General features: G+C 44.9%; 2 protein-coding genes across 3 annotated transcripts in view; one reads left to right on the top strand and one right to left on the bottom strand.

The window, feature by feature from the left end:
- LOC101156094 (whirlin) overlaps positions 1-1,065 on the top strand; it is a 42,414-nt gene extending 41,349 nt beyond the window's left edge. For both annotated transcript variants that reach the window (XM_011479825.3, XM_020706348.2), the window contains exon 11: positions 557-1,065. In XM_011479825.3, the coding sequence (XP_011478127.1) occupies positions 557-742 (186 nt within the window). In that variant the 3' untranslated portion in view covers positions 743-1,065. The remainder of the gene's footprint in view (positions 1-556) is intronic.
- A 1,771-nt stretch (positions 1,066-2,836) lies between these two features.
- On the bottom strand, positions 2,837-23,334 carry LOC101159753 (syntaxin-binding protein 1). The gene is made up of 20 exons (XM_004072842.3): positions 23,231-23,334; positions 18,410-18,459; positions 18,231-18,312; positions 17,105-17,181; positions 16,911-16,989; positions 16,004-16,107; positions 13,750-13,898; positions 13,371-13,455; positions 12,849-12,979; positions 12,664-12,771; positions 12,524-12,584; positions 11,452-11,517; positions 9,734-9,814; positions 9,127-9,265; positions 8,844-8,953; positions 7,076-7,177; positions 6,515-6,600; positions 6,240-6,394; positions 4,448-4,571; positions 2,837-3,630 (listed from the first exon to the last, which is right to left on the bottom strand). Exons 1-19 carry the CDS (start codon positions 23,265-23,267, stop codon positions 4,462-4,464), a joined length of 1,812 nt encoding a protein of 603 aa, XP_004072890.1. The 5' UTR covers positions 23,268-23,334; the 3' UTR covers positions 2,837-3,630; positions 4,448-4,461.
- Between the last annotated feature and the right edge of the window lie 1,432 nt (positions 23,335-24,766).

Genomic DNA, 24,766 nt, shown 5'->3' with positions numbered 1-24,766 from the left:
TCAATGGGTTTTTGCTAAAACACAGTTAAATCTTGAATAAAACGGACTTTAGGGCAGTTTGGCTGTTATAGTAATGTTCTGAGCTAAATTGGTTTGCAGTAATCTGAAATGTTTGGAAGGAGCGCTTCCCAGCATCCATAGTTAACCCTTGTGCTATCATGTGGGGTCCAGATGACCCCCCCCCCTTCCATTAATGTGTTCTCCCTACCATGACAAAGGTGGATAAAGGTGGAAAGATTTCATGTAATCCATGGACACCAGTGAAGATCACAAATCATAGAAGAAAAAAGGTTCAGAGCACTGTCTAGTGGGTCTAGATGACCCCACTCCCAACGTTAAAGTGCCTAGGATAGCACAAGGGTTAATCCAGCTCAGTTGCAGCTCTTTGGTGGTAAATAAACTGAACTGAGCAGAATTTGTGGCAGAAGAACTTCATTTTGATCAGCAGCTATCTCTGATGTTCCGGCTGGAAAAAAATGCATCCATTGTGCTGCTGTGTGAATCCTCCTGTCGCTCCACATACACCTAATTGTTTCCCCCAATGTTCTGTTGACAGAAGGGAGGCTCCGCTTATAACTGTGGCCAGCTGAAGGTGGGCCATGTCATCCTGGAGGTCAACGGTGTTTCCATGAGGGGTCGGGAGCACAAGGATGCAGCGCGGATCATTGCAGAAGCCTTTAAGACCAAAGAGAAGGACCACATTGACTTCCTGGTGGTTGATTCAGGGTCCTGGACTGGTTAGAGTGGATTTCACAGCCGGGAGGGGATGTACGACATCAACACTGTCTGTGGTCAAGTAGGGTTGATCCCCCGCCCAAAGATTAGCTGGCGGTTTGCTGGTTGGACTCTGCAGAGATTTGCACAATGGAAAACTAAAAATGGCTATTCCAGGAATACTTTCTGAGACCTCCTCAGTATCTGCATCAATTGCTGTTTGCATTTTTTAGTTTTTCCTTTTGAACTGAAGAACCAGGAGGTCAGTTAGTGAAATACAGCAGTGTTCATTCAGCAGGTGATATTTAAGATGAGATGAATACAAATAAACGCAGACTTTGTGATCTTGTAGCTGCTTTTTTTGTCTGTCGTTTATCTTCAAATGGAAAACGTGTCAAAGCAAAACGAGGACCCGATCAAAAGCCAAGCAGTGACAGTTCAGGCACAAAGCTGCATGACTTACCAGCTTCAGCGCTTCACAAACGGTAATCTCTCCTGCAACCATCACTAGAAGAAAAGAAAGGGGTGAAACATTCCTCATTAGGTCTGAAGACCACAGAGTACCACATCGTTTCAATTCAGCGGCTCTGAAAAGTGATGAACTCTTCAGGCCACCAACCTCTGTGTGCATTTGAGAGGCAGATTATTGTGAGGAATGGTCTTCAGGTTGTGTGGGACCAAACCCCACCCACTAGGGTTTCAGAAAATTACTGATTGCTGTTCAAAATCACAAACTATAATTTGGACTTTTAATTGACTCACAAGGACACAAAAATGATTGACAGGTCTGTTTTACGTCTTTGCTCCCCCCACCTTTGTTACTTGATTAGCAGCGACTTCAATAGACTTTAGGAGAAGTAGGTAAGGATTACTACTGTTTGCTAATGTAGTGACAAACCTTTGTGAATCGTAAAAAGTGCAGAGTTGTACAGTTCATAAGACTGAATTTCTGTGGCTGGATAACAGCATGAAAGCGTGTCGTGAGTCCTTCAGTAGCTCCTATAACTCCTAAAGTGAGCTCATGTAAATCAACTAACAATTAATGTAAGACTTATGCTTTCTAAACGTTTGTGAGAACAAAGCGGAGCGAACCCCTTCATCCTGTTCAGGGTCACAGAGGAGCTGTCATCAGGGGAGGAGGCGGCCCACCCGCATTTCCACTTTCTACACAGGAATAACTAAAATAACTTCAGCTTAAAAAAGAAGGGTTTGCAGGTGGGATGAGCTGCACTTAAGCCTCGATGACGGACTGATCAGAAAATGAGTTTTCAATCTGCCTCGTCTTTATACTCCGACTCTCACAGATGGAGGCTTCGGTTTAACCGACAGAAAACTGCAGCTAGTTACATCAGTCAGACCGACAGAAACGTCCAGACGGTTATCTTTACGGACAGCATGATTTGCTTTTTGTTGTAAACTAAAATCTAAAGCGAAATGTGAAAACAGCGACGCAGAAACAATCACAGCCCAGAGGCAGCTCAAATCTGACCAACTGTTTCCTCAAGAAGCTGCTCCGCTGACTCTATTTAACCCTTGTGCTATCTTAGATGACCCCCCCCTCCCCCCTTCCATTGAGGTGTTCTCCCTACCATGACAAAGGTGGATAAAGGTGGAAAGATTTCATGTAATCCATGGACACCAGTGAAGATCACAAATCTTTGAAGAAAAAAGGTTCAGAGCACTGTCTAGCGGGTCTAGATGACCCAACTCCCAATGGTAACCCTTGTGCTATCCTAGGCACTTGAACGTTGGGAGTTGGGTCATCTAGCGTTAACGTTTTTACTTTGAGGTTTTTTGCAAAAAAATAAACATGTTTCAGTTCTTCCAGAGGTGGAATCCCCAAAGCTCACTGTTCTCATCCAGATCGCTCCAGTTTGGACTAAACTTTCTAAATGAGGCAGATGTGTGACACAGCTTTGTCTATGCAGCTGATCAATAACCATTCAAGCATCTGGTCAGTCCGTATTGTTGTGAGTGGATTGGTTCAACAATCCTAGAGATTACTTCGACTTCTTCCTCTGTTTCTGAATATTGCAGTAACCCACCCCAACCAGATGAGGTTCTTAAAGGTTCTACGCCTACACTTTGTCTGGAGTCGTAAATAAAAGCAAAAGCTAACAGCCAGATTTTTTGGAAGCCACTTTAATGGTACGTAACACAGAAAAAGACTTAAACCACGCCCTGTTGGTCTTTGACTGAATAAAACTATAGAAAGCATCACTAACAACAACAGCATCATGGTGAAGCACAAAGATCCAGCAGGACTACTCTAAATCAAGACGAAGATTGAGAAACACTGCTGACACACAGACAGGAGACGGCGCGGTCCATCCATGTTCAAAGGCTTCTGCTACACCTCTGTGTGAAATCAGATCAACATCGTCCCCTCACTGTATGTTGTTAACATGGAAAACACAAAAACCTATTGGGAAAAGGGAGATTTTAGAATAAACATAGTGTCATTTGTCCAAGGACATGAGTGACACGAATAACTGTTAGGTTAGTTTAGATTATAGTCATTTGGTATGAGAAGAAAGAGTTCTGATTTGAGTTTGTTCCATTTAGACCATTTGAATAGCTGGGTTTTACAGAGATTCAAGAGGCAAATTGAACGGCTGGAAATCCTCCATTCATCTAAACAAGGACACACACATCAACTTCACAAAGAAACAACAACTTAACACAACTTCAGTAACTTTACAAGCTCTTACAAGCATCAACACATTCATCAAAGTCAACATTTTTAGTTCAACAGCCTTGTTTTACAGCAGAAAGACGTTTAGCAACACTCAGTGTGGGTGGTTCTTGGGGTGGGGGGGGTGCTAGATAAGGTTGGGGAAGAGCGTCTTATCTGGTCTTTCTCTAAGTCTTTGAGGGCTTTCAGAAGGCGAGAAGGAGACAAGATCCCCGTTAGTCCTGAAAGAAAGAAGCCAGAGAAACCAGAGGACAGCATTTTAGTCCCGCTGGGGGTTCAGGTGAACTTCCTGTTACTGCAGACAGGTGACAACCTCCAACAACCTATCAGAGCTCAGCAGAAGAAAAAAACGATCTGACGGAAAGACGCATTCACTAAACATCAAAGTATCAAAATCCACGAATACAGAAATGTTTAAAAGGCGCAGAAATTGGTGGAATGTGTAACGGTTGAAGCTACGTACACATAAGTGGTGCGTTCAGTTTTTAATTCCCTTCAGAATTTATAAAGCTTCTTCCTTTTCTTTTTCCAGAACGTATTGGAGACAGATTTTTGAGCTTTGGCCAAAGTACGACTTGTTTAAGTTTCAAAATCCGCACATTTTGTACAAAGAGCTCACAAACTTACTTAAAAACTTGCGTAGCAACGCTTGAATTTTTGAACGCGACGCCTGAAACACGCATATGTGTGTTTACATAGACTTTTTCATTGGAAGCAGTCACTGGAACGTCCGTTTTCCGAGCCCGGTGTGAACGTGACGTAGCATTACTCTCACCCATCAAATATGAAACCTTTCCATCACTGCTCCCTTTGAATCTGCTTTGTGACAAAAACTCATCTGTTTGTGAGAAAACTACTTCCTGGGACGTCAGGATCAGGTCTTCTGAGGTAAACAGTTCAGACGGTCGTCGCCGTCTCAACAGGAAATGATGTGAGAACACGGAGCAGAAACTTCATGCATCATCAGGCCAACACTTGAATGATCAAACGAGGAGGACGAGGCTGGATCAGGTATCAGGAAACATGGGTTCACTTTACCTCCAAGCATCTGGTCATTCAGCAGGTGGCTCCACGCTGCCCTCTGGTGGGGTGTTGGGGTCCAGGAAGTCTGGATGCTGCAGCTCCTTCAGGTATTTGGTGGGTGTGAGGATGTGGGTGGATCCTAGAGAGGAGAAAATCCAAGAGCTCAGCCATGTTTTAAGCCTGTTTAAGAGATTGTTGTGCAAGCATGCATGGAATAACATATGTGCTGTCAGAGAGAATTTGAGGGGTGTCAGGGGGGAGTCCTGCTCTAAAACAGGAAGGAGTATCAGAAGGGCGAGCTGGTCCTTTCAGGTAAAGACCAGGGGGGTATTCCAGGAAGCATGTTTAAACTAGCCTGACTTTAACCCTGAACTCTGGCTGAAATCCGCCTGAACTTGTTTACTCTGGGTATGTCTGTTCCTAAAGACCGGATATGAGTTGGTGTAATTACGCTGGACTTGGTAACCCTGGGTTAATGCACGTTCACGTCAAGTACATAAAGACATTCTCAATGGATCGCCGAATTCTGGAGTCAACATTGAAACGCATGGAGAAAAACAGAGAGCGCTATACTTCAGTGAGACGGAGTCTGAGATTAATGACGGCGTATGAAGATTATACGTCCATCAAAAAAGTAACACGGCTGCATCATCAGCAAAAGAAAAGAGTTTCTATTTGTAGTAGAAGAACAGACAAAGTAAACGCACGAGTTTCTGATCTTATTTCTATTTTCATGTGACGCATATATATATATATATATATATATATATATATATATATATATATATATATATATATATATATATATATATATATATATAATGTATCCAATTTTGCCAACTTAAATGAATTACTTCTATTGGTAATTGAGTTAAATTTATTCAACCTAATTTCTTACCAAAGTTACACCTACTTAATTGAATTAATTTGAATGAAAGTAAAATAACTGTCTGAAAACCACGTGTTGTTTTTAAACTGACTTAACAAAAAAAAAGTTAGATCAAAGTAAAAAGTTTCTCTTTCCAACATCCATATGTGGTTTTATCACCCTCTCATGGTGGAAAAAGTATTATCTGAGCTTCTTCATCCACTAAATCCTCTTCAAATGGACACGCCATGCTGCTTCACCTCTCTGTAAACAAACTAACCTTCAACTAAACCTGCTCCAGACCAGGTTATGTTCAGAGCATGGGTTGCCAGGGGAACTAAGCATACCCTGAAACACACCTCCATTTCTGGAACCGAAAGCTGAGGTTATCAACTTCCTTAGCCTCAAACTTACCGTGGGAGCTAGCATAACCTGCTTTCTGGAATACCCCCCTGCAGAGGAAGCTGCTGGTAATGCATAACAACATGAGGAAGATCATTCTTTCAAGCTTTGTCCCAGACTGTGACATTATGGACAGAAACAAAGTCAGTGTAGAGGTTTCACCTGAACACTTCCGTTTAGAAGAATTAAAGTCACGAGAGAAAAAAGGAGTCAACAGCTGTGTTTTCCAGGTAGAGGTGGGCACTGAGAGCCACATTCCTGCATGTTTCCCAACATGCTCTGGCATGTTCTGATTGGCTGGACACACCTGAACCAGGTAATCAGCCATGAGTAGGGCAAGAATATCTGGAAAACCTGGGGATAAACCGGCCCTCGAGGCCTGGAAGTGCCCACCCCTGTTTCTAAGTCATACTCATTAAAGAAAATTGTGAATAATGTTTCTGGTACAGTCTTTGGATACATGGCGATACATATCGTCTCCCCAGACTCTTGCCCATACCCAGCCATAGTCAGCACACATCCCCTCAGAGAACTCACCAACCAGCGCCTCCCACTTGCCATTGGCCTGTGTGACCTCATACACACAACGCATCTCGCTGTAGGTCACGCCTCCAATGATGAAGACGATGATCCTGGGTCCAGTCTTCATCTCTGTGGGCCCCCTGTTCTTGTGCCAGTTACCATATCGAGCACTGAGGGACAAAAGGTCAGATGAGCCTCAAATTTAGAGTAGAGTTTAGGGTCAGACGAGCATCGAGGGGTCAGAGGCCGAGGCGACTAGAAGGAGGATTCATAAGGGGAAAAAGACTCACCTGGATGGAGCGCTGGCTTTGGCAGAAACCTGTCGCTGGGAAATGTACGGGAACTGCTTTGGATCAAGTTTGTCCTCAATTGCATCCTAAAGAACACCATGCAGGTCATTAGCTCCCAGTTAAAAGCACATTTACAGTGTTCCCCCACTATTGCGGTTCACGCTATTTCAGATTCTTCAGTGCAGTATTGCACCATACTTTTCTCTGTCTTTCTACAGCACACTATGGTCTGCGTCCTGATTGGCTGTTGACCTCCTCCATGCCGTGTCTCCTGTACAGATTTTGCTGTTTGCTACATAAATGTTTGATCTCGATCAGATCTTTGTTTTCATTTTTTAAACTTGGACATCTGTCATTTCGGGGGATTTCACCCATTGCGGGATATTATTGGAACGTATCCCTCAATAAACGAGGAAATGCTGTACATCGCTCCATTCACTCCAATGGTTTGGAGGAGCCCACGGTGCAGAGAGGACTCCCAAAACATTCATCCTGATGAACTAAGATGCTTAGAACCCCATTTTTATGACAGAAAGAAGCATTTTAATCTGGCAACAGAACCTCGATGAGATCTTTGATGAGAGGGGTCCATCTGGAGAGCTGGTAGGTCTGTTCACTGACACGCTCCTTACGATCGGCTTTCTTGGCCTTCTTGACAGTCCCCTAAAACAAAACACTGTGGTTAAGTAGGGTCTCTACCGCATTTCTGCTGAGTTCAGAACCTTTGTGAAAAGTTTATGGGATGGACAGGACCAGTGAGTTATATAGGATGGAGACGCTGCGCTGCGAGTTGACATGTGCAAAGCTGGATGCTAAAGGGCGAGATACTGGCTCACTACTGTGCTACTGTGCAGTACTACTATCCTGTACAGGGGACCTTAGAGAAAACACGTTAGGAAGATCCGAGTTTACCCTCAGCTTAGAGAACGTTTGGGCTGAGAGCTGGGGCCATGGACTGAAATGCTCACTTCACCCTCCCTCTCCTGTCCACAGGAGGGACGGGGGCCCCCAGATCGCGTGCACTGCCCCAGGCCACATACAACAGGCACAAGGGTTCTGCAGGAGTGTAGCAGTTTGTGTAAACCTTAGTCTGTGTGTAGATTTGAATATGATCACAACCATGTATCAGGTATGCATTGTGTTTCCTATAGAATGTTGCTTTTATTCATATTAATAATAATAATAATAATAATAATGGATTGGATTTATCTGCGCTTTTCAAGACACCCAAAGCGCTTACATTGTGTCCATTATTCATTCACTACTCATTCATACTTGGTGATGGTAAGCTATGGTTGTAGCCACAGCTGCCCTGGGGCAGACTGACAGAGGCGTGGCTGCCAGTTTGCGCCTACGGCCCCTCTGACCACCACCGGGATCATTCATACACATTCACACGCCAGTGGAGCCACACTGGAGCCAAGGAGGGTGAAGTGTCTTGCCCAAGGACACAACGACATTTTGGCTGGTGGGAGCGGGGATCGAACCGCCAACCCTTCGATCATTGGACGACCCGCTCAACCACCTGTGCCACTGTCGTCCCCAATATTAAAGTCTGAAATGTTGTTCATCTGTTACCTCTTGTACAAAAACATTAATACCATAATCTGTCTTTTTTTTTCTTTTTTTGTGACGATCAGAGTTTTTTCTTTTTAAAATTGGACCAAAATGAAGCATTTTATGGTCATTTTACTGTGTCTGCTGAGCTGTGTGTCATTGATGCCCTTTCCAATACGGCGTCACTCTTCGCCTACATTGGACAATGGTACCAGGTTGGTGCAGCGTCTCCAGCCTTCATAAGTCATTGGTCAGGATGTAACTTCAACCATTGAAACACATTTTGGAAACATAAAGTAAAGAAAAACACTGATTGTGTGTCAATTAGACAAATACAGTTGATAAGGAAAAACACATTTACAGTCAAATAAAAAGAACAAGCGTTTTCATATAAGCTTGCTTCTTCCCACTCCTTTTCAGGCAATAAATCAAACTCTACTTATACTTTAGATGATGATCACTGTATTTGATTAAGCAAATGTGATTTAAGTGACGTTTTTGTTTATGCATTTCATCATTTCTGTAATGAGTTTGATAAATATGTGTAAATTCTTTATTGCTTTGACTACAATGCTTGAGATAAATCAATAAATCAAATCAAATCAAATCAAATCAAATCAAGGCGGCCCCTCAGTCATTGTTTTGTTTGTTTCTAGAAAAAAAGGGTCATGGCCTCCGAAAAAGGCTTGGCTGTCATACAGTAACATGAAGGACAGTCTGACAGCCTGTTGGGGAACAGTCGTTCAAATGGTCGCATTTTCCCACGACTCACCTCTGAGATGATGGGAACACCCATGTGGGCCATGTTGGAAATGATGTCACTGTCTTCAGGCGGGATGCTGGCATGCTGAAGGAGCTTACACAGGTTCTCTTCAGTCACACCTGACACACATACATGCGAGTTAAACGCACGCACAAACGTGCAGGGGAGCGTGCACAAACAGCAGAAAAACTACACACAACATTAAATGAGGTGAGAGTGAAACGAAAACGAAAAGGTCTCAGGTAAGAGTCCTCCTTTGATTTTTTTAGAAAATCCGTAAAGGACATCCTACCGTTTTTTAGGAAGATGTAGAGCAAAATGATGCGGATCTTGTCAAATACGCTAACATTGGCGTCCAGCAGAACGGGGACGATGAGCCGCATGGGATCCTTAATTTTCTCGCCTTCTGCATCTGTGCCCATGGCCAGATCCTGAGATACAGCGGGGGGCGGAGGAGCAGACATGTTCGCATTTAAACAAGGAATTCACACACCAGGAAGACTTGACTGAAAGTTTGTGAACCAGAAGAGAGGAAGCGTAGACAAACATCTAGTCAGTTTTAGTTTCATGATTTCAGAATCTGCTGTGGCTTCAGCTGGATCCTCTCTGGTTTCTGATGGTGTGGGGGCACAGCAGTGAGGCCATTCAGTTGGAAACCTTCTCCTTTAGACCTTTACACTCCAGATTTGAAGATTTTTGACCTTAACTAAAACTGATTTTTATTCCAAGAGTAATGTTGTGAAAATCTTGAGTGTACCGGACTCAAACCAGCAGCTTTGACCCTCGGTTTGATCACAGACATGAAAGCAAATTCCAAATCTCTCTCTGAATTCCTTCATGTGGTAAAGCCTGCAAATGAGAAGCAGCAGAAAGGTCACAGAGGGACTGACGGCATTCACCTGCTCTACGCGGCACAGTTTGTCCACGGTGCCCTGGTAGCGGTTCATGCAGTCCTCTGCCAGGTGGAGGTGTGTTGAATACTGTCAGGTGAGAGGACAGATGCTGTTAGTGCAGCTGACAGTCAGATAACTGCGAGCTGGAGACAACACTAAGGCCAAAGCAGAATTATTGCCATGTGGCTCCACCCTATTGTTCCAATTGTAGGGGCATTTGGACCTGTAGCGGTGTCCCAAAGGTTTTTTTTAAGGGGGAGCCTTAGTGACTTAGGGCTGGGTATCCCTCCGTCGGTAGGGTGATCCGCCTCGCACTTGTGGCGTGGAGGAGAACCAAAGTTACATATTTAACTACGGTTCTATGAATCCCGGAGGACCACCAGAGGTCCGGGTCCCTCGGATTCCTTGCGTTCTTGTGAAAAGTGTTTGGGACCACGCTCCTGGTGGAAGCGTGGGTCGCCGGAGGTCACAGGTGACTCTGGAATTGTGATTTGGCCAAAGACACTTCTGCAGGTGTCTGCAGCTTTCTACAAACAGACGGCACTTTTGTGTGTTTTATGACAGAGCAAACATGCATGATCCCATTTTTAGCTGCAGCGCTAGGTTGTATTTTTTTTGTGTTGTTTTTTTTGTTTAGTTAAATAGGAAAACCAAAGCGGAACCTTTGTGGCGTGATGTGTTGTGCACGGACAATTCTAATGAGAACACAGGAGAGCTGGAAAAGACGTGTGAATCGCAAGGAAAAGAAGTTCAAGTGAAGTTAAGAGCTGTTAAAGTGTTTTGAATATTTTGTTGTTCCTTCACGGACATCCCTCCCTCATTATATATGCGGCCAGCGAGGTATGTTTGTTTGTATTATTTATATTTCTGTGAAATGTCTATACAATTTATATGTGTATGTATTTGTTCTGTCAGTTTGACGGTGGAGTTGTTGAAGTTGTGGATAAAGAGCCAATAAATTCATCTGTATGAAAAAAAAAAAAAAATAAAAAATAAAATACAACCTAGCGCTGCAGCTAAACCATTACTGATCAGTTTTTACGGTTTACAAACTTCTTCATTGATGCAGGACTCAAAGTATGGGAGTGTTTGTGTGTGTGTGTGTGGGGGGGGGGGGTAATCTGTAGGTTTTATTTTTATAACTGCATAGATTTTACATTAAAGTCAGGTGTTTGTCATATTTTTTACATATTCTATGTACACAAAAACGTATTTATTTAACGAGAAGTCACATTCACAGTCTTCTCTCTTCTGAACAACAATGATGATAATTCTGATAAGAATCATTCAGCAATCTTTACTGATGTGTCACATTCACTTTTTATCATCAAGTCTCGACAAGTTCACCAGCAGAACCTCTTCTGTTTTACAGCAGGGGGGCATTTCTACATTTCAAACCCTCTTTGGGGTGCAGCATACATTTGTATAAATGACTCCTCCTGTCCGGTGGAAATGAAAGAAGCCCAGACCATCACAGCTCTCCTGCTGTGCCTCACAACTCTCAAACTCATTTCAAACCTTTTATTTCTCTGGGCAGAGGAGTGTCCACTGTCCTCGTACGTTTTTTGTGGCATTTGTTTTGTGGCATTCTGACCAGGAGCTGAAGATGCTGCAATGCTTCGTCTTGACACAACCTCCGCATTTCCCCGAGCATTTGGATCGCCATCTCATTCCTGTGGAGGCAGTGTTGGGGGAAAAAACGTACAAAATGACAAAGTTCTTACCTTACTGAGCTCTTTCTGATACTGAGGCATCTTCTTTAGCATCTGAGACAACTCCTTCATGGTGGTCTGAAACACAGCAGCGAGGTCTACTCAAGACTTTAGGAACTCAATCACTGTTGAAGCTATCTGAGTGTTTTTCCTGCACCTGTTTTTCTTGGAAAAAAATCTCTTTTTAAATAATCTGAATCCTTGATTGATTTTAGACATTTGGTGACCTGGATGCTAAAGACACATGAGGAATAGTTTTGAGCTAAAAACATCTCTAACCCTGATGTTTCAGAGTAGTCTGCATAGAGAATGTGTGCTGGGTCTCTGTGAAGCATGCACTGGTCACAGTTCATGTCTGAGCAGACCAGAGGTTTTTATGTCAAACGTCTGAGTGGCTCAGAAGGGATGAGGAGTCTTTGCAGACCGGAGAGCAGCATGTCTTAAGCCTGAGTCATATCTGCCCTTATGGGTGGATACGGGCTGTCTGTGGGTGGGCAAACCTGTGCGGGGCATGAAGGTGGGGCAACGAACATGCCGCTGGCGTCAGGTTGTGGTGACCACTTTAGCAACACAGTAAAGAAGTGAGGGGGAAGTGGGAGAGATGGAGGCGTGTCGTCCAGATTTTATTTTTTTTTGACCCTCCTGAATCCTGTGCACTGAGCAGGAAGCCCGTTGGAGCACACTCGCTGTGCGTCCCTGACATGCAGCCAGGCTGTTAGAAATGAGGAAATCAGACAATCAGACCAGAACTTGTGTGGAGCGGCCTCCTACTGGAATCTTCCGTGTCACGTGCACACCCTGTGCGTGCGGTCAGTAGGTAGCCAGTATTCACACCTTATTCATGACAGGAGCGCTGCATGAACGCACAGTGTGACAGCATCCTCATAAGCCAAAAGTGCGAAGAACTTCCCTACCGATATAAAGTTATCACACGCACTACAATGGTACGTTCCATTTTCATGAGGTGGACGCACAAGCCTCAAGGAAGCTGCAAGACACACCCTTCCTCTCCACAACCCTCTACAGCTCGGACCACCCAAAAAGCTGCAGGTCTACGGGGCAACCCCCGTGATGAAGGCGTTACCTTTTCTCCAGTGTTCATCTTTTTGCTGGCAGAAAACTCCTTCAGAGAGCGAGTTACAGCCCTGCAAAGAGGGAGGAAGAGGAGGCTACGTGAAAGGAGCAGAGCCCTCTGGCAGTCTGTGTTCATGCAGAAACACCCACGTGGACACTTCAGCGATGTGTTTGTGTCTCAGACTCAGCCACAAGTCGTCGTCCTCGTCCAGCACCACCTCCTTCATCCTGGTCTCCCCCATCCCACTGGTCTCAAAGCTGAGGAGACGCAGACCAGCAAAGTCAGACGAGGCTTCCTTTCCAAACACAGAAACTACTGCTCAGAGCCTCATCACCTGTACACGTCATTTTCGATGCCCAGCAGGTCATAGGCCATGGCCTGCAGAGTCAGCTCATGCAGGAGGGGGGACACCGGGTCAAAGCCGCGGTCCACAATGAGCAGCTGAGTGCGGCACTTGTCTGGACCCTGGAGGCGTCACAACATCACAATAGAGGACTGAGGAAAACACACTACTTAGCATGGATGACCATTTAACATAAGTGCATCACAGCCTTTCTTACACCTCTGTGGGGAAAAAAAGTGTACATGATCAGCGGTGGAGCGTTTGCTCTGAGACCAGGATGTTCTAGAATCAAACCCTTTCCATCCATCCAGAAAAGTCAATCCACGCTCAGGAATTAGCAGAGACTAAGTGTTGTGATTCAACAACAGTAGATGAGTCGAGCTCTAAAGACGCATAGTCGGCCATGTTACTCATTCTGTTGTGTTCAGGGCACAACGTGTGCACTGAGCGTGCTCCGGCTCGTGTCTGCCGCCACAGATGCTCGGTGGTCATGAGCTCAGCCCCCCGCCATACCTCTCCCATGGTGGGGTCATCAGCCTTGTAGCCGTCTAGCTTCTCCTGCAGCATCTGGGCCAGAACTGCACAGTCCTTGTAGTCCCTAAGCAGACACACAGACAGGTTTTTACCCAGAATGCCTTTGGAACGTCTGTGTCTGGCTCAGCACTGTTCAACAGATGCTGCTGTCAAAAACATGAATGAAGCATGACCACAGGGAACAAAATGAGGATTCCAAAAGTCCAGCAAAGTTTTGACAAAAACAGCTGAGAATGGAAGAAAACAAAAACAAACTGTGCTTCCAGCAGAAACACAACAGAAGCACAATCCCGCTCAGTTAAACTGACAGAGGCATTTAGAGTCGATGAAGAGGAACGCAGGGCAAAGCCGCTCTCACCCTCTGTACCGGACTCCAGGATACTCTTTCAGCGTGGCACACATGGTAGCGATCTGCTCGGCACAGCGCTCCAGCATGTTGCTCTTCACGTCGGCCTTGAAGGGGCTGTAGAAATCCTGGAAGGCCTCAGCTTTGTCCAGGGAAAACACCTGACAGCAGAAGAGAGGTTGGAGCCCAGACACCGCCGTCTGCAGTGATGGACAGTCACACGTCCACCCAAACATCCACTTTCTAACCCGGCTGGATCCCCTGTAGGAAATGTTGGTTGCCTGTCCCAGCCACTAGAGCCCTGCGCGGGACTATTTTCTTCATCCCGCTCCCGCCCACGCCCGCTGAATTTCTGACCAATCCCGCCCGCTCCCGCAAGGTATGCGTTACACTCCCGCCCGCTCCCGCAATATGTATGTCCACTCCCGCCCGCACCCGCAAAACTCATAGAATTAAGTCCCGCACAGTAATAGAGATGCATTGATTTTGTATCGTCCCCCGTCCCGCAGGAAAAAACACGTATTTTGTATTGATGATATTAAAGAGATTCGTGTCCCTCCTCCAGCCTCATATTTTCATGCATTCCTCTTTTTTGAAATTTTCAACTTAATTATTAAATATATTTTTACAAATCATGTTCGGTTAAAAGTGTGCGTGTGTCCGCGCGCAGACAGACGGCCTGAAGCGCGCTGAACCAGCCGGTAAAGATGCAGGTCAGTCATTTGAATTTATGGAGGAAAAAAACATTAATGGTTCAACAGAGCTGAAAATCTATGAATTAATTTTTTCCTGACAGAAAAATACTTTTAGCTTCAGCCTTTTCCAGTTTTGCTGATTCGCAGATCTGAGAACCATGCGTGACTCACGATGAACCTCGTTTGAGGTTCTTTTCTGCTTCATCCACTGACATCATGTCCCTGCCAGGTAACCTGCTCCATCCTTATCCGCGCAGTGATGCCGGATAGATTGACAGCTCTTTCATCCGTGTGCTGCGCTGCCCTGACTATCGTGTTAACCTATGATGACCGTATTTTGCGCTCTCTCTGTAGAATACACTGGGAGCGCGGGGAAAAACAACTGTCAGCTACAGAGTATATGAACAGGTGAACAGGTAGAGAGGAAAAGCAGGTAAAGAGGCGGAGGAGGGGCTTTGGCTTCAAACTCTGTCAGAGAGATGGAAACACGGGCGTCAGATTCAGACGCAGCTTTCCCTGCGGGAGTTGAAGCAGAGACTTTCTCTGGGATGATTTTATAAACCCAAACATGGAAACATGATTACCAAGTAGAACTCTTCAAAATTATAAACCTGATCTCTCCACATTCTCCGTGTCTATCATGCATTGATAAACACATCGCTCCATGCAGCGATCAGACCAGGACCTCTAGCTGGTAGCTCCGCCCACACGGGACCGCGGTATCAGGCTTTAAAGAACACACTAGAGGCGGGGCGGGGCGCTGCACACCCCCAACAACAGGTTAGATGACAGAGGCCATTGGGCGTCTCTACCTGGTGCCTTCACGGAGCTTCAGTACATAAGAATCCAACAGCCGCACAGCCTAACGTAGACCGCTAATATATATTCATGAGATTTTCATGGCAGCACTGATCCCGCGGGGTTTTTTTTTCGCCGCCCGCTCCCGCCCGCAGCACAATTGAAACCGCCCAATCCCGCGAGATTTGGGTTGGGTCCCGCGGGACCCGGCGGGACCCAATCCCAATGCAGCCCTCTACCAGCCACTGCTGGGTGACGGTGGGGTTCACTGTGGACGGTTCACCTGTCCATGTTCAGATTAGATGGTCTAACCCAAAGTAACCTTCAGGATTGATTTTTGTTTTGACCATTCCTTCCAGGAAAGGGAAAGTAAGAAGTGAATGTCCCTCCAAGACTCCCCAATAAGATTTGACTGGAAAACATGTTGTTGTTATTATGGTAAAGATGGTTTAAACATTGTGGTCGGTGTCACGACCTCGAGTTTATTAAAGCTTGGGCTAATGGAGAATCTGTGGCTTCTATCGGTTCTTGGGTTTGACATGCTGAGAAGATCTTCTGTTTTATTCTTGTTCAATTCAAAGATTACCAAATTCGATTTTTTGGGTCCAAACAGACTGAACAGAAAACCGGTCGACTCCGTTTGTCTGCAGGGGCTTTTCCTTTTATGGCTGACAAAAATCCTGGATGGTTTTATGAGACAAAGACACTCAATCACACACGGTGAAGGAGGTTTCTGCAATATGAATGCACCACATGACCCCACCCTCTTTTACCTGAGACTCGTATGGTAGGAAGGCTATGTGGATCTCAGTCAAGGCCTTCATGGCTTTGGAGGCGCGGGATTTGGTCAGCAGTCCGAACAAGGAGTCTGGTATTGCTGCAAGAAGCACAGAAGACATGGAGAACGTGAAGCTCTGGGAGGAGAAAGGCAGCAGAGCTGTGTTGTTGGCAGTTTGTCGCTTTTCAGAACTGTTGAGATTGTTTATTAACGGAGGGATCCGACTGAAGTCCCACAGATCTACAGTTGCTCAGAGAAGACCTTTTCAAACCCACTCCCATCATCTTTTGATGCATTTTCAAAGCGTTCATAGTGTCTTTTTAATTATGATGATGGCCAAAATAAAAAAATAACTGTTAGATTCCAGCTAAGACAAAGAAAACAAAGGTGTTCATGGAACTGTTTGTGTGACTGGATGCATCAGAATGGAGCGGAGCAGGGAGACTTTAGCCCGCCTACAGTGTTTGTACGTTACAACTACAAGCTTTTTATCATCTGCTCCTGATTCATGATGATTTGAAAAGAAGAAATACTCAGAAATGGTGTTTTAAGCTAAATTTTCTTAATAAATGTCTTCGTTACCAGGAAAATGGCACCAAACATGTTAAAAACACCAAAAACACCATTTTCAAGGAAGCAGGTCTTCAAATGTGATGTTAATGCTGTTGATGCCTCTATGGTTGACCCCCCCCGAATCAGGTCAGCTGACTTTGAAATAGCTTTGCTTGGTAAAAACAGTTCTGGAAGGCGTGGCCAGGTGAGATCCTTCAGCCCTTCCGTGAGCGCAGGGTTCACGCGGCGCTTTGCCGTACGGAAGCGCATCTCAGACCCCTCCAACCAGCTGCTGCATGGGTGAGCCTGAGGGCGGGAAAGGTGGCGTTCGTGTTGGTGCCAGCACTCACTGTCAGTGAAGAAGACGTGGGCTGCTCGGTACCTGGGATTCTGCGGGTCTCTGAAGTCCTCGATGAGACCTTCAACAGACTGAGAGAACGCAGAAGCAGCTTTTACCTTCCAAACCCAGCAGCAGCAAAGGCAGACGCGTCTACGCTCACGCCTTTTTCTCTATTTGCCTCCAACAAGTTGTGTTTTTTTTTACCTCATCTGACGGTGTGATCAGGTAGATGGCCTCCATGCTGGGCAGAGGCTCACGCCGCTTCGTTATGTCCTCCACAACTGAGGGGCAGAAGTACACGGCACTGGCTTTAAAAAACCCAATCATCAAAATGCATTTCACTTAAAAAAAGTCAATTCATTAGATCCAAGAAAACATTTTCTTTTTAGGCAGGTTCATGTGTGTACGGCCAAAAATACGTCTATGTTCTTTTTGACAAAGGAAACATTGACAAGAAGTTGAAACGTTGACAAAGAAACCAACATTCGTGTCAAGACGTTACTTTTTGTCTGTATCTTTTGGGCCGCCGTTAATTGCTGCTGCCCAAAATGAACTAACAAACGAAAGGAAAAAGCACAAATATTTTAAAAGTCCAGAATGGGTTCTCCTGGGTTAAGGGGTTCATCCGTTTTTTGGTTTTTCTTTTGAGTTTTTGAACACAGTTTTAGTGAAGTAGGGCTGCACGATATGAGGAAAACATGCGATGCTTTGCTCAAAAAGGCGCAGCAGGGGATGTACGTCCTGCGGTAGTTGAAGAAAGCCTGGCTGCCGGCCCAGAGTTCTAAACACACTACATTTCCCAGCAACCCCAGAGCACACTTCCTGGATGCCACACACCAACTCTCATGTGCAACCACACAGACTACTGTACTTAAGCACTGTACTGAGCCTCACTCAGTGTGAAGTATAGTTTGTGCCTCTGCCTGCATTCCCGAGCGTTTTATCCAGACCTGATCTTCTGATTTCCTGACCCTGTTTAGTCCCGGACTCCGTTTGCCTGCCGTCTGCCCTGAATCTCGCCTGGATCCTGACTTCTGTCGTTGTTTCTCCGATGCTCTCATGACCGTTATTGACCCTGATTCAGCTTAGTGGACTTTTAGCTGAGCTAATAAAACCTGCTGCACTTGGAACCAGCCGGCTGCCTGTTCTGTGACAGTTCGGCTACAGGCCAGTCCAGCAACATATTTTCTTTTACATGAAAACGGTTTGTGGCCTGCAAAAGGTTAGAGGCCAGTGATCTTTGTCGGTTAAATTGCCAATTCAACTGCAAATGTCCCAAAAAAACAAAAAAAAAACAGGCTCCTGTCGATGCAAAGTGACGGACACTCACTGGTGATTCCCTCTGACATGATGTCTGTCATCTTACAGCAGGAGGAAACCATCTTCATGCTCAGCTTGTCCACCACCAGAACCTGGAAGAGCCAGCCACAGCAGGAAGAAAGACTTTCTGTCAGTTTCCATCTGATCCACAGCTCGCTCAACTTTACAGAGAAGGAGCAGAGGAGATACCTTCCATTTTCCTTTCTCCCTGGCTTTCTTGATGACATTGTTCATGATCTCTGAAAGTCAAGAGCACATCAGGAAAGTCAGAAATACAAAAGTGTGAGAACATTGGGATGAAAACCATATGATGCCTGAGAATGTAGGAGCTTTGGTGTGAAGCTCCTACTGTGAGCTGAAGAATCTTTCGGGTTTGATTTGCTTTTAGTTTGTTAAATGTTTCATGAACATTCGGTCTAAAAAAGGTTCACATCTTTTCATTGAGAGGGCTTTATTGACATGTGACCATAACACCACCACCACCTCCTCCTCCTCCTCCTCCTCCTCCTCCCGAGGTCCAATCTCAGACATGAATTCAGATCTGGAAACTTTTGACACGTCTGTTATGAACACTTTTGTCTTTAATTCTGCTTGATCCAAACTTCTTTCATTGAGGGTCCTTGGATGTGGTCCCTGTAACCCTTGTGCTATCCTAGGCACTTTACCATTGGGAGTTGGGTCATCTAGACCCACTAGACAGAGCTATGAACCTTTTTTCTTCAATGATTTGTGATCTTCACTGGTGTCCATGGATTACATGAAATCTTTCCACCTTTATCCACCTTTGTCATGGTAGGGAGAACACGTCAATGGAAGGGGGGGGGTCATGTAAGATAGCACAGGGGTAGAGCCATGTGCTACAGCCAGCCAGCAATCAGCCCTCAAACAGAAGGTGCTTTAGTCTCACACAGATCACGCTCTCCCACACAAGCCTCCCATCCTGGTCCCACGACTGGAGCCAGCAATAAGTGTTTCACACATTACATCTCCCCCCCCCCCCCCCCCCTCTTTTTCCTGTGACATCTGCTGTTATGAGATGAACTGTTTAGCAATGTCATCTCTGAGTAAAACGGTTTGAAACTCAGCTGGACCCTTCCTAGATGTGGATGCAGAGTGAGTCCACAGTCGGTACAGAAAGTATTCAGACATTTTCCCTCTTTGTGCCATTGCTGCCATTTGCCAAAATCAGGAAAGTTCATTATGTTTCTCAATCAGGGTCACTCAGTGAAGCATCTTGCCAAAAATAAACAAAAGTGTAGACAATTCTGCAAATGTACTAAAAACTAAAAGATCACATGATCCTAAGTATTCAGAGCCTTTGCTGTGACTCATATTGAATTGACATGCTGTCCATTTCTTCTGATCGTCCTTAAGATGAATCTACTTCTTCATTGGAGTCCAGCTGTGTTTGATGAAACTGATTGGATTTGCTCTGGAAAGACACACACCTGTCTATAAAAGACCTTCCAGCTCACAGTGGGGGTCAGACCAATGACAATCTCCTCAGTTCCAGACATCTCAAAGCCCACATAGACTGATAAAACACACACGAAGGACACCCAGACTATGAGAAAGAAGATTCTCTGGTCTGATGAGACCAAAACTGAACTATTTCTAAGCAGTCTGTGAGGAGAAAGCTACACACTGCTCATCATCTGCCTATTGCAATCCCAACAGTGAAATATGGGGGTGGCAGCATCATGGTTTGGGGTGTTCTTCAGCAGAACGGACAAAACGACTGGATGCAAAAGAAGGAAAGATGAATGCAGATAAGTACAGAGATGTCTGAGAAGATAACCTCCTTCAGAGTGAACGGGACCTCAGACTGAAGGTTCCACTTCCAACAAGACAACGACCCAAAGCACGCCTAAAATGAGGAAGCAGTGACTTCAGAACAATTCTGGGGCCGCTCTTGACTGAGCCGGCCTGAACCCTGACCTAAACCCAACTGAGCATCTCTGGAGAGACCTGAGAATGGCTGTGCACCAACGTTTACCATCCTGGATTTGGGCAAAAGATCCACAAATCCAGGTGGGACAAACGTGTCCCACACACTGTTTTTTGTTTTTTTGTGCAAATTTTCAGAAATTTCTACACCTCTGTTTTTCCTGTCAAGACTGTGACTGAGAAACCAAACAAACTTAGCTGATTTTGGCTGCAACGACACAAACTGAAAAATGTCAAAGGTCTTTGTGTACCGACTGTCTGTGGCTCTGTCATGGACCACAGACCTGGGCCTGCCTCCACCCCCTCACCCGCCACCCTATGATTCTGGTGACCTCTGTGACCCTGGTCAGGATGAAGCAGGCGTTGATGATGATGGATGCCGTCCTTTTCCATAGACTCGTCACCTCCTGCTTAGATTACTGGAACTCCTTTCTCTTTGGTCTACCTCAAAAAACTCTCCATAAACTGCAGTTGGTCCAAAACTCAGCAGCTCCCTCCTCCCTCACATCTCACCGGTTCTTCAGCAGCTCCACACATCGTATCATCTATAAGATCCTTCTCCTGACTTTCAAAGCTCCTTCAAATTGAAACTCCTGCCCACTCCCTCACATCCTCCTCCCTCCTCCACCTGGTTGTCCTCCGTGCCGTCTTGTCACCACGGGGAGCAGGGTTTTTAGCCGCTCTGCCCCCCCCGCTCTGGAACTGAATATGGACTCACTCCACAATTTCATCTGTAATCTTAAAACCCACCTATTTCAACTGGCTTATTCATCTTGATTTGAATTGTAATCATTATAATCATGTTGTAATTTAAATGTGCTCTTTCATCTTTTATTGCTTTTCCATTTTTATGTTGCATCTTTACTAATCTGATCATCTTTATGCATCATCTGCTGTAAGGTGACCTCAAGTCTCTTGAAGGCGCCCAACAAATGTAATGTATTATTATTTCTATAATAATAATAATTATTATTATTATTGGATGGATGGATGTTGAGAGCATCTTGGGACATGAATTCTCTGCCATCATGCAATGGTTGAATATAAAAGTCGGGTTTCCTTGTGACGGGGAATGCACCACATCAAGGTGCTCTGCTGCTTCTGTGTTGGTGACAAACACAGAGCTGTCAAACCCCGTACACCCCCCACCTGCCCCCTGAGCCCCAGGTGAGTCACAGACTGTTCTGGTTTCCCGTCAGTGCAGCTTAAGAGTCTGTCCCGTGCATCTGACAGAGAGAGGAGGGCCTGAGGGGGAGGGACAGCACAGCAATCAGTGCCTCTAATCTGCCCCCAAATCCTCTTACCCCTCCACCGCTCTGCGCCACTATTTCTGGGCCATTTCTATGTCAGCGGATGTGACATCATGGGTCAACGGCCCCTTTCACACAGTCACTTTCCATGAGGTGCACATTTGACCCCCCCATACCCCCACAGTCAGTGGATAGTGGGATGGTTGTTTGTTTCTGGTTGGGTGTGTGGATTAGGTGAAAGATTGCGTTAGCCAATAGGAAGCTGCCTAACAAGCAGCTTTAACGGACGCCATGAACTGCAGCTGCTGAAGCAGGCTGAGCTCTCTAATCCATATTCATCAGCCTGGCGCATCACACACATGCATGTCGTTGTCGCTCCGCTGTGCGGCACAGCCTGAGGTTCTGCGGGAACTAAAGCTCCCCTTACAGCCCAAAACGTGGACATTCATGTGATGACGTTGGATCAAAGAAGCAGATTTCACTTTGATCAGTGCAGGACACGCTAAAGTCAGTGGAAACGTTTGGCTGAAAGGAAAATTTTGAATGGCCAGTTATGACTTGGATATGACTCATCATTCTTCTGATACTAAACTACTTTTGGTCCTTCTGACATGAAACAGAGCAGTCAAAACTAAAACTATAATAATGGAATCGTCTGAACGACAATCATCACTATGAAATGATGAAACCTCATGAGTGCACCACAAGCGAATTCACAGTGTTGAGATTCTCTTAAGGGGGGAAGAAGATGAGGAGGATCAGGAATTTAAGAGGAAGACCAAAGAGGAGGTTCATGGGTGTAGAGAAGGAGGACATGAGGGTGGATGCTGTGAAAGAGCAGGATGCAGAAGAGTGGGGTATGGAGGTGGGGGGTTTGCTGTGGTGACCCCTAAAGGGAGCAGCAGAAAAATAAATGTCAAAAATGTTGAAATGTCAAAAGTGTTTTAAAAACAGTCACACCACGTGTCATACTAAAGATGCTCAACGAAGCACCTGGACAGAAATAGCGGCGTGGAGAGATCAGAGAGCTTCCAGCTCGGCTCTGCTGTTGGAAGAAATCCGGAGAGACAGAAGAACAAATCACCAAAAATAAAAGATGCAACAAGCAGGGATCTAAATCCCCGCCACGTCCCGCTGTCAGAGTTACACCGCGCACAGGAAACTCCACGGAGAGTTACTAAACCAGAGGCGCTGCAGGTGTTTCGCGCTCTTCGCACTGCGCTCAGACACTTTGGAGGCAGGTGAGCGCAAAGAGCGCAGGCGCCAGAAGGTCACAGGTCACTTTTTTCATTACAACTTCCACAATTTCATGAGTGAATGACATCCCTGATCATATGTTGTTGAGAAACAGCGCGTGCTCCTGCGCGTTCGTGATGTCACAGCCGTTAATCCGCGCAGACAAAGATTAGAGGATTTACGCGCAGAAGGACTCTGCACTTATTCCGGACCAAAAACAAAACAAAAAAACATTAGAAATCGGTGGAAACACGCGTTTCAGTCCTGTTTCCTCAACTTAAATTTAAACTTGTATTTACTATCTGTTTCAAGAGCCAGAAGCGCGTGGTCCCCCCGGACGCACGCACTTCTGTCTTTATCCGTAAATGAAACACATAGACCAGACAGCTGTGGATGAGCGCATTTATATCCAACATTGCCTCAAATTATCTGGACGCAAAGACACGCGCGTCTTTGCGGCGCGCAAACGGATACTGATGGCCAGCGGCGCGCGCGCGCACACAGGCTTCACACACGCATTTCATATTTCCCATCAAACAGTCAAAGTCACGACACTTGTCATAAAAATACTACTTACTTTCCCCAACAATGGCTTTCAGTCCAAGAGGAGACATGATGCCGCGCGTCTACATGCACACGCAGACACGCAGAGCAGAAGAGGACAAGCGCGCTTCCGGTCCAGCAGGCTCCACAATAAAAGCCCGCGCCTTTTCAGGCAAATGAATACATAACAAACAGCACCAGAGCCTCAAATCATCGCAAAATAATCTGCAGTAATCTAACTAATTTAAAAGAGGCGAACTTATTTGGGTATTGAACTTTCATGCCAAATTTTTTGTTCCGCCAAAAGATTTAGTAGAATTCATCTTTTTTGATAATGGATAAGTTTAACAATTCATTCATATTTTATACTTTTTATATGAGATATAAAGAATACTTACAAGTAAACAAAACTACAGTCTTGAAAAGAACTGATGGTTTTTTTAACCTCTTTTCCTGAAATCTTTACAGAAGTTTACATCTGAATATTTGGTTAACTTTCTGTTTTTCCTTTCAACTCTTGCATTTTCTGTAGTCAACAATGGGGGGTGAGACATTTTTATATGAAGTATTAAACCTAATTAGCTTCTGGAGGTTGTTGGGTTTGTTTGTTAAAGAGAATGAATCGAAAGTGCAAAATAAAAAAAAAGTTGGAACATTTGCTCCTTTTTCCAAAAGACTCTGCAGAACCAGCAGCTTTTCACCAAACATATACATAAAAGCTTGCTGTTACACTTTTGTACTGAACACTGTTTGTACTGGTGAAGGGACCCATGTGATCCAAGAATGTAACTAAACTCAGAAATACCTCTGGTGTGTCTGAAGATTCATAACCCCTGTTGTTAAAGTAAAATAAAATATGTCCAACACAAGAGGCCCAGCTGTTGGACAGGACAAGTTAAAAAAAAAGAATGTTACTAAACTGCTAAAGTATCAGTCCACAGACACTGAGCCACTTCAAACATCTTTAACATCTGAAGGCATTCAACATAAATTCACCCTGAAAAGGAAAATGAATGCCAAACCAGAAGGAGCTGCATTTCTAGAAGAAACTGCGGAGTTGAATCCTTTATTGCTGAATGAAAAGGAAACTTAAAGGGTAATAATTGGCACCAAAAGAAAGAAAGAAAGAAATGATCAAAGTTGACCATAAAATAAGTGAAAACAACACAATAACTAAAAAGATATGTTTGTGAAAAATGCCTGAGCCGGGTATCGAACCAGCGACCTTCTGCACCAAGAATTCCCCATATATTTAAATGGAGGCAGAAATCCTGGAATATCTTGAAAAGTTCAAGGATTTGAAGAACCAAACGTCAAAGCTGGAAAAAACTGAAAGAGCTGAACATTTGAATAGTTGGATGGTTAAAATAGATGAAAAATTGTAGAAGGAGTTAAGCAGCAAAAAAAATGGTGGAAGATATTATAATAAATAGAAACAGGAAATCAATGAGCTGAAGGCTTTATAGCATTCAAGCAACTATGAGCCGTCGGTCGCTGGAGACACAGTTAGACAGAGGGAGGGGGGACGAGTCTTCAGGAGTCTGAGGATCAGAGAAGTCTGAAGAAACAA

The sequence above is a fragment of the Oryzias latipes genome, chromosome 9, assembly GCF_002234675.1.
Source record: "Oryzias latipes chromosome 9, ASM223467v1".
Taxonomy (NCBI): domain Eukaryota; kingdom Metazoa; phylum Chordata; class Actinopteri; order Beloniformes; family Adrianichthyidae; genus Oryzias; species Oryzias latipes.
The sequence above is the reverse complement of the archived record's forward strand: the minus strand, read 5'-3'. Positions and strand labels throughout refer to the sequence as shown.